Source organism: Silurus meridionalis, chromosome 14, assembly GCF_014805685.1.
Source record: "Silurus meridionalis isolate SWU-2019-XX chromosome 14, ASM1480568v1, whole genome shotgun sequence".
In the NCBI taxonomy this organism is placed as follows: Eukaryota; Metazoa; Chordata; class Actinopteri; order Siluriformes; family Siluridae; genus Silurus; species Silurus meridionalis.
This window is the reverse complement of record NC_060897.1, coordinates 139,168-149,167: the sequence shown is the minus strand read 5'-3', so window position 1 is coordinate 149,167 and position 10,000 is coordinate 139,168. Positions and strand designations below refer to the sequence as shown.

General features: G+C 47.0%; 1 protein-coding gene across 2 annotated transcripts; it reads left to right on the top strand.

Moving 5' to 3' along the window:
* The first annotated feature begins 5,195 nt into the window (after window positions 1-5,195).
* On the top strand, window positions 5,196-9,440 carry prmt1 (protein arginine methyltransferase 1). Of its 2 annotated transcripts, none has more exons than XM_046866128.1 (10): window positions 5,196-5,331; window positions 6,257-6,352; window positions 6,440-6,595; window positions 6,979-7,042; window positions 7,145-7,287; window positions 7,401-7,488; window positions 7,590-7,705; window positions 7,779-7,929; window positions 8,058-8,179; window positions 8,324-9,440. In XM_046866128.1, the coding sequence occupies exons 1-10, from the start codon at window positions 5,305-5,307 to the stop codon at window positions 8,405-8,407; spliced, it is 1,047 nt and encodes a 348-aa protein (XP_046722084.1). In that variant the 5' UTR covers window positions 5,196-5,304; the 3' UTR covers window positions 8,408-9,440. The 2 variants fall into 2 exon arrangements, with proteins under 2 accessions (XP_046722084.1, XP_046722083.1); XM_046866127.1 differs by having other exon boundaries at window positions 5,287-5,412.
* The last annotated feature ends 560 nt before the right edge of the window (window positions 9,441-10,000 follow it).

Below are 10,000 nucleotides of genomic sequence, written 5' to 3'. Positions count from 1 at the left end.
TCTACAGACTTTACCAGACCTATACAGACTTTACCAGACCTCTACAGACTTTACCAGACCTCTACAGACTTTTCCAGACCTATACAGACTTTACCAGACCTCTACAGACCTCTACAGACTTCACCAGACCTCTACAAACTTCACCAGACCTATACAGACTTTACCAGACCTCTACAGACTTTTCCAGACCTCTACAGACTTTACCAGACCTCTACAGACCTCTACAGACTTCACCAGACCTCTACAAACTTCACCAGACCTATACAGACTTTACCAGACCTCTACGGACTTCTACAGACTTCACCAGACCTCTACAGACCTCTACAGACTTCAACAGACCTCTACAGACTTCACAAGGCCTTTACAGACTTCACAAGACGTCTACAGACTTCTACAGACCTCTACAGACTTCTACAGACTTCACCAGACCTCTACAAACTTCACCAGACCTATACAGACTTTACCAGACCTCTACGGACTTCTACAGACTTCACCAGACCTCGACAGACTTTACCAGACCTCTACAGACTTTACCAGACCTCTACAAACTTCATCAGACCTATACAGACTTTACCAGACCTCTACGGACTTCTACAGACTTCACCAGACCTCTACAGACTTTACCAGACCTCTACAGACCTCTACAGACTTCAACAGACCTCTACAGACTTCACAAGGCCTTTACAGACTTCACCAGACCTCTACAGACTTCTACAGACTTCACCAGACCTCTACAGACTTCACCAGACCTCTACATACTTCACCAGACCTATACAGGCCTCTACAAACTTTACCAGACCTCTACAGACTTTACCAGACCTCTACAGACTTTACCAGACCTCTACAGACTTTACCAGACCGCTACAAACTTCACCAGACCTATACAGACTTTACCAGACCTCGACAAACTTTACCAGACCTCTATAGACTTTACCAGACCTCGACAGAACTCTACAAATTTTACCAGACCTCTACAGACTTTACCAGACCTCTACAAACTTTACCAGACCTCTACAGACTTTACCAGACCTCTACAGACTTTACCAGACCTCTACAGACTTCACCAGACCTCTACAGACCGCTACAGACTTCACCAGACTTCACTAGACCACCAGACCTCTACAGACTTACCCAGACCTCTACAGACCTCTACATACTTCTACAGACTTCACCAGACCTTCAGGGAAAGAACATTGTGAGAGTGAACTCTAACAAATACCTGGTGTTCACCTAAACAGCAAACTGGACTGGACAGACAACACTGAGGCAATTTATAAGAAAGGGCAGAGCAGACGCTTTCTGCTGAGGAGACTAAGGTATTTTGGAGTGCAGGGAGAGCTCTACTGAAGACCTTTTTGACTCTGTGGTGGCCTCAGCCATATTCTATGGAGTGGTGTGCTGAGGTAGCAGCATCTCTACTGCAGATAGGAAGAGACTGGACAAGCTGATCAGGAAGTCCAGCTCAGTCATGGAGATTCCACTGGACACAGTACAGGAGGTGGGAGAAGGAGAATGGTAGCAAAACTATCATCTTTGCTGGAGAACGTCTCTCACCCCCTGTATGAAACAGTTTCTACTCTGAGCAGCTCCTTCAGTGACACACTGTTACATCCTGAAGGAGCGAAACAGAAGATCTTTTCTCCCTGCTGCTATTAGACTTTACAATCAGAGCTGCTCAGTGAACCAGTCACCAAAATACACACTGTTATTACTGTTTAACTGCAATAACACCACCTGTGTGCAATATTACCTGTAATACGAACATAACCAATTACTAGTGGTCTCTCGCTTCCTTATTTGTGTTTATACATTGTGTTGTGTTTAAACTGTATACTATAGTATGTGTCTATTCTTTTATATATTTGCATTTATGTTTATTGATGTTTCTGTAAGATGTATGGAAGGAGTCTCCAGTGCCAGCGTAAAAAAGTTCTTTACTGCAAATCACGCAACAGACACAAACCACAATCTACATTACAGGAGTAAAACAGAGACGAGACAAAATCATCAACAGTGTCAGCAACAAGACAGAAACAAACGCCAGAGAGACTGAACAAAACTGAGCTGTGTGTGTGTGAGTGTGTGAGTGTGTGTGTGTGTGAGGAACACTCGGCTGGTGGGAGCTGTGCTCTGTAGTGGTCATGTTTGGGAGTTGTGATGAGCAGTGTGTGTGTGTGTGTGTGTGAGTGTGTGTGTGTGAGGAACACTGGCTGGTGGGAGCTGTGCTCTGTAGTGGTCATGTTTGGGAGTTGTGATGAGCAGTGTGTGTGTGTGTGTGTGTGTGAGTGTGTGTGTGTGTGAGGAACACTCGGCTGGTGGGAGCTGTGCTCTGTAGTGGTCATGTTTGGGAGTTGTGATGAGCAGTGTGTGTGTGTGTGTGTGTGTGTGTGTGTGTGTGTGTGTGTGTGAGGAACACTCGGCTGGTGGAGCTGTGCTCTGTAGTGGTCATGTTTGGGAGTTGTGATGAGCAGTGTGTGTGTGTGTGTGTGTGTGTGTGTGTGTGTGTGTGTGTGTGTGTGAGGAACACTCGGCTGGTGGGAGCTGTGCTCTGTAGTGGTCATGTTTGGGAGTTGTGATGTGTGTGTGTGTGTGTGTGTGTGTGTGTGTGTGTGAGGAACACTCGGCTGGTGGGAGCTGTGCTCTGTAGTGGTCATGTTTGGGAGTTGTGATGAGCAGTGTGTGTGTGTGTGTGTGTGTGTGTGTGTGTGTGTGTGTGTGTGTGTGAGGAACACTGGCTGGTGGGAGCTGTGCTCTGTAGTGGTCATGTTTGGGAGTTGTGATGAGCAGTGTGTGTGTGTGTGTGTGTGTGTGTGTGTGTGTGTGTGTGTGTGTGTGTGTGTGTGAGGAACACTCGGCTGGTGGGAGCTGTGCTCTGTAGTGGTCATGTTTGGGAGTTGTGATGAGCAGTGTGTGTGTGTGTGTGTGTGTGTGTGTGTGTGTGTGTGAGGAACACTCGGCTGGTGGGAGCTGTGCTCTGTAGTGGTCATGTTTGGGAGTTGTGATGTGTGTGTGTGTGTGTGTGTGTGTGTGTGTGTGTGTGTGTGTGAGGAACACTGGCTGGTGGGAGCTGTGCCTGTAGTGGTCATGTTTGGGAGTTGTGATGAGCAGTGTGTGTGTGTGTGTGTGTGTGTGTGTGTGTGTGTGAGGAACACTCGGCTGGTGGGAGCTGTGCTCTGTAGTGGTCATGTTTGGGAGTTGTGATGAGCAGTGTGTGTGTGTGTGTGTGTGTGTGTGTGTGTGTGTGTGTGTGTGTGTGAAGAACACTCGGCTGGTGGGAGCTGTGCTCTGTAGTGGTCATGTTTGGGAGTTGTGATGAGCAGTGTGTGTGTGTGTGTGTGTGTGTGTGTGTGTGTGTGTGTGTGTGTGTGTGAGGAACACTCGGCTGGTGGGAGCTGTGCTCTGTAGTGGTCATGTTTGGGAGTTGTGATGAGCAGTGTGTGTGTGTGTGTGTGTGTGTGTCTGTGTGAGGAACACTCGGCTGGTGGGAGCTGTGCTCTGTAGTGGTCATGTTTGGGAGTTGTGATGAGCAGTGTATGTGTGTGTGTGTGTGTGTGTGTGTGTGTGTGTGTGTGTGTGTGTGTGTGTGTGTGAGGAACACTCGGCTGGTGGGAGCTGTGCTCTGTAGTGGTCATGTTTGGGAGTTGTGATGAGCAGTGTGTGTGTGTGTGTGTGTGTGTGTGTGTGTGTGTGTGTCTGTGTCTGTGTGAGGAACACTGGCTGGTGGGAGCTGTGCTCTGTAGTGGTCATGTTTGGGAGTTGTGATGAGCAGTGTATGTGTGTGTGTGTGTGTGTGTGTGTGTGTGTGTGTGTGTGTGTGAGGAACACTCGGCTGGTGGGAGCTGTGCTCTGTAGTGGTCATGTTTGGGAGTTGTGATGAGCAGTGTGTGTGTGTGTGTGTGTGTGTGTGTGTGTGTGTGTGTGTGTGTGTGTGTGTGAGGAACACTCGGCTGGTGGGAGCTGTGCTCTGTAGTGCTCATGTTTGGGAGTTGTGATGAGCAGTGTGTGTGTGTGTGTGTGTGTGTGTGTGTGTGTGTGTGTGTGTGTGTCTGTGTGTGAGGAACACTCGGCTGGTGGGAGCTGTGCTCAGTGGTCATGTTTGGGAGTTGTGATGAGCAGTGTGTGTGTGTGTGTGTGTGTGTGTGTGTGTGTGTGTGTGTGTGTGTGTGTGTGTGAGGAACACTCGGCTGGTGGGAGCTGTGCTCTGTAGTGGTCATGTTTGGGAGTTGTGATGAGCAGTGTGTGTGTGTGTGTGTGTGTGTGTGTGTGTGTGTGTGTGTGTGTGTGTGTGTGTGTGTGTGTGAGGAACACTGGCTGGTGGGAGCTGTGCTCTGTAGTGGTCATGTTTGGGAGTTGTGATGTTTGCAGGTTGTTGGAGTTTGGCTGTGAACTGACACAGTGCTATGTAACAGTCAGAGATAGAGCTGTGATGTTATCACAACAGAGGAGTTTACACGTCTCTACAGTTTGTTAGTAATAAGACATAATGAGCGGTAAATTTCTCCTTTTAACTGATGAGAGAATAGAAAGAGTTGGGTGAGGGAACGAGTGTTTATAGCTGCTATAATGTAAGTGAAGACAGAAACTCGCTCTCTACACTGAGCTTCCACACATTTCATTCACTGATCAGGCATAACACTGTGTGGTGAAGTGAAGAACACTGATGATCTTCACCATGGCACCTGTTAGTGGGTGGATTTATTTATCTGGCAGCAGGTGAACATTTTGTCAGCTCTTGTGGCATATTCCTGGTCTGCAGTGGTCAGAATCTATCAAAGATAGGAACATTGGTGCATGGGCGTCAGGGTCACGTGCGGCCAAGGCTCATTGATGCACGTGAGGAGCGAAGGTGGTCCGTGTGGTCCGATCCAACAGACGAGCTCCTGTAGCTCAAACTGCTGAAGAAGTTCATGCTGGTGATGATCGATGGGTCACGACTGTTTCAGCAGCAAAAGAAGACCAACACGATATTAGATAGGAGGTCATAATGTTATGATTAAACAGTATATAAGTCTAAAGGGTCTATTTCCTGCAGCAGCACAATCCCAGGCTTTAATTCTTCACTCTCACATTTACACCATATTACTTAGTTCTTGCTGTGTGAGAGAGCGGACATGCGCAGTAGGGGTTTAAAATTCTCCTGTTCAACCAATTAGAACTCGAGTTCAAAGAAAAGAAGCGGGATAATAGGGGTTGAACCCACACCGTCACCAACCAATCAGAGAGCGGGTGTGTGGAGGCGGGAGGAGGAGCCAGGTTTATGTTGTGTGTGAGCGCGCGCTGATCCTCGCTCCATTCATCGGCGAAATGGCGGAGACGGCGGATCGGATGGAGGTGAGGCGCGGACACGGGCGCAGCGGCGTACGCAGCTGCCCGGGGGAAAGAAACCGGGTTGTTTTTTTGACTAATTACGATGTAGGTTTCCGATAGCAGGGTTTCCATCTCACGCGCCGTGTAGCCTGTGTGCTAATTACGTGCTGCGCATCATCCATTTTAAAGCGCTAAGCTAATGCTAGTTTACCTCAGAAAAAACCCGCTAGCGCTGCTGTGTTCCCGCGATGCGGCTTCACTCAAAGTAGACACCGCGTTTTCTTTCACACGGTCCGGTTTTAGACGTTTTTGTCAGTGGTAATCCTCCGGTTCCGGTCGGGTTTCTGTTTCTCGCTGAATCACACCGGCTAGTTCGCTAGCTAACCTGCTCACCGCATGGGATTCGTTTTCATACCCGTTTTACGGCAAATCCCGCCTCTTTGCTATGATAGGTTAGTCGTTGGAGCTATCAATGATGTCATTGGTAAGCCACGGAGTTATTGGCTCGGAGCTTTCACTGAACAGCCTATCATAACGCAGGAGGCGGGCTTTTCCTGAAAACAGGTGCGAATGAATTCGATAAAACGCATGGGTTTTTTTTGTTAGCCAGTCTAAATGATTACAGTCACAGCCGCTGGAGTTTTTGAATAAAATGTCGGAGTGAGTGAGAACATCAGTGAACACTTCAGAGCTGGACGCTGGTTATCTACTAGCTCACGCGCCAGCATCGTGGTTTTGCTAACAGCTAGTCAGGGCTACAGGGAGGGGATGGAGATGAAGGGGGAGATGTTCATCTCACTTTAATTGATTCCTTTAAGCTCAGTAGGCTCGTGTATCTGTTGTTGTTGTTGTTGTTGTTGTTGTTGTTGTTAATAATAATAATAATAATAATAATAATATTATTATTATTATTACTGTAAGTGTTTGATGTGGTGGTGGTGCCCTGCAGGTGTCCCAGGGGGAGAGCTCAGAGAAACCTGCTGCTGAGGACATGACGTCCAAGGACTACTACTTCGACTCCTATGCTCACTTCGGCATCCATGAGGTTGGACCACAAGCTCCTGCCCCGATCCTTATTGTGTAATCTCTTATTGTGTCCTCCTGTCTCACAGTCATTCTTGCCTGTCTGTAGGAGATGCTGAAGGATGAAGTCCGAACCCTCACCTACAGAAACTCCATGTTCCACAACAAGCACCTGTTCAAGGATAAAGTGGTGCTGGATGTGGGCAGTGGTACAGGCATCCTGTGCATGTTTGCAGCCAAGGCAGGGGCCAAGAAAGTCATCGGAGTGAGTGTCTCTCTCTCTCTCTCTCTCTCTCTCTCTCTCTCTCTTTCGTGTACACACACACACTGCTTGTCTCTGCTCTCTCTGCTCTCTCTAACCTCATACAGTTTTGAGACACATTTTAGAACTGCTGGGGTGGGTGTGGCCTAATATTCTAATGAACAAGCTTGATTAACATCCCTGTTCCAGTCATGTGACTGTTTTCATTAAACCACACCCACCTGAGTTAGAGAGCTGCTATGAGTTCTGGTTGAATACACAGATGTAGTTGGTCGTGAGCTCTTGGGGTGGTGCTGATGAGACTGACAGAACCCTACCCGGGTGTAGAAGTGGAACAGCACTGAATTTAGGGTACAGATTGTAAACTGGTGTTTCTGATTCTGTAGATCGAGTGCAGCAGCATATCTGATTACGCCGTGAAGATCGTCAAGGCCAACAAGCTGGATCACAGTACACACACACACACACACACACACACACACAGAGGCTACTTGTTTTCCTATAAGTAAATGAGCGTCCACTTCCTGAGATGTATTCTCTTCCTCCCTCCAGTTGTGACCATAATAAAGGGTAAGGTGGAGGAGGTGGAGCTCCCAGTGGATCATGTAGATATCATCATCTCTGAATGGATGGGTTACTGTCTGTTCTATGAGTCCATGCTCAACACGGTCATCTACGCCCGAGACAAGTGGCTGGTGAGGATCAGACATCACATCTCTCTCTCTCTCTCTCTTCTCCCTTATAAACATTCACACAGCAGTGTGTGTTTATGTGCAGACGATGAGTACAACGAATGTTTGTGTTACAGAAACCTGATGGACTGATTTTCCCAGACAGAGCCACGCTGTACGTCACTGCTATTGAGGACCGGCAGTACAAGGACTATAAAATCCACTGTGAGTTCTGTTTGTGTGCCTTTACTGGATGTTCCTCTCACTCTGTATCCCATTTTTCCTCCATTTGTTTTAATGTTTTCTTTTCTTATCGACTTCATCAGGGTGGGAGAACGTGTATGGCTTTGACATGTCCTGCATTAAGGAGGTGGCCATTAAGGAGCCCTTGGTGGATGTGGTAGACCCCAAACAGCTGGTCACCAGCTCCTGTCTCATCAAGGTAACTAAATGTGTAAGATGTGCTCTTATAACACACACGGACGTGTTGATAACCTGTGTTTTGTGTGTGTCAGGAGGTAGACATCTACACGGTGAAGATTGAGGACCTGTCCTTCACCTCACCCTTCTGCCTGCAGGTGAAGAGGAACGACTACATCCACGCTTTGGTCACCTACTTTAACATCGAGTTCACACGCTGCCACAAGAGAACCGGCTTCTCAACAAGTGAGTCACTGTGGAACTCCTTTAGGTTCTAGATCCCAAAAGCCTAGTCTGAAGTGGTATGATTGTGTCAGAACTTTGTCCTACATTCCTCCTGATGGTGTCCTCTGGGAATTCTTTCTTCTCCTCAGGCCCAGAGTCTCCATACACTCACTGGAAGCAGACGGTCTTCTATTTGGATGATTATCTGACTGTGAAGACGGGAGAGGAGATCTTTGGCACCATCAGCATGAAACCCAATGTCAAGAACAATGTAAGTTACCAGTTCTCCTACTTATTTTGAACGTCATAATTTTTATCCATTTATAGATGCATTCTTTGTAGAACATGAGTGAGAAGTTTGTGTGTGTGTGTGTGTGTGTGTGTGTGTGTGTGTGTGTGTGTGTGTGTGTTACAGAGAGACCTGGACTTCACTGTAGACATTGACTTCAAAGGTCAGCTCTGTGAGGTGTCCAAGACCTCAGAGTACAGGATGCGCTAAGTCTGCTGTGTGTGCAGGGGGGGTCGCTGTCCGAGGGAGATCTGTGTGTGTGGGTGTGTGTGTCCATTTTCCTTTTAGACAGTGAAGGACTTTTATACAAATTCCACACATGGACACTTTGAGTCCGATTACAATGATGACGCAAAGGCGTTTTTATTGTGCAATATTTACACACATGGTTATTTTCTGTACTTGAGCTAACAATGCACCACACACACACACACACACACACACACACACACACACACACACAGAGAGTAACCCACACTGTCTCCCTCTCACCTGTACATAGTTTTCATGTTCAGCCACTTTAACAATGTTGTGCAGTCATGGATCCTGTTGTCACGGCAACACACCTGTCCCGTTTTGATTTCTAGCGTTTAGTCGGTAAGAAGAGCCTCCTGTGACGGTTTGGTTGCTCCTCTCCATCAGCGTGTGTCTGTGTGTTCGGGGGCAAACGCGATCGCTCATTGGTGTATTTTTGAAATTCCCTGTACTAATCCACCATCTTCTGTGTTTAAAAACGTGTCACGTCATTAATTCAGGCCAGAACCAGAGCCCGGCTGCGTGTGGGGGTGTGTCAGCGCTCCTGTTCTTACCTCTGCAGTGTGTTGGTGTGCTCAGTAGAGGGCCCTCTAATAACGGTTTTATTTCTCATAAGTGTGGAGGAAATTCCCAACCCACCCCCTGCCCCCGGTTGTGTGTGTTGGCACTTGAACACGGAGCTGCATGTGCTCTGAGATCATGTTTAACTCATCCTCCTGATGTATGCCTGAGACACAGCTGCTTTCTGAACACCAGTGTCCCCCTCGTCCACTTTGTCCATCTCCTCCTGTTTGTTGGAGAAACACACAGAACTGGACTTGTCCCAGCATCTCAAACATCTTTCGTTTTCCTCTCGGCAGTGTTTTTGCGTGTAACGGAGACGTTGGGTTTGTGTTCATCACCGCTCCATTATGTCCTTTAGAAATAAAATTTTCTGTATTTGTTTTTTTTTAATAAAACAATAAAATTGGGATAAAAATTCGTCTCATTGCTTTGTGTGTCAGAAATCAGTTTGTATAGAGAACGGGTCGGACCCTGCCGGAGTGTGTGACTGTGACTCAGGATCTCTTCACTCTGTTTTCTCTCTCTCACACACACACTAGCAGTTTCACCTGATATTCTTCATGCTGTCTTTTCATTCTGAAGGGTGGTGTGTAGAACGTGTGTTTGTGTACAGAAGGAAAGAATAAACAGGATATTTTACTGTGCTCTCGTGTGCACATTGTGAACCTTCTCATCAGGAGAGTTCTGAAGTGCCACATGAAAAGCTTTTCTTTCCCAAATCTGCTATGCTGGACAGGGTGAAGGGTCTCAGGGTGCTGCAGGATCATATGAAGCTTTTTTTATAGTAACACAAAAATCAATGAGTTTAATATCAAAATGTAGTGTAGGACATTTAGTGATAAAAAGATGTTTATACACAATAATGAGTTTGTGAAAATCATCTCGGAGATTTATGCAGGTTTGACGAGTAGAATTCAAGCTTCTCGCTTTCAGAAGTGGAAATGAAGTGTGTTTGTGTGAGACATCCTGTATATGTGCAATAAG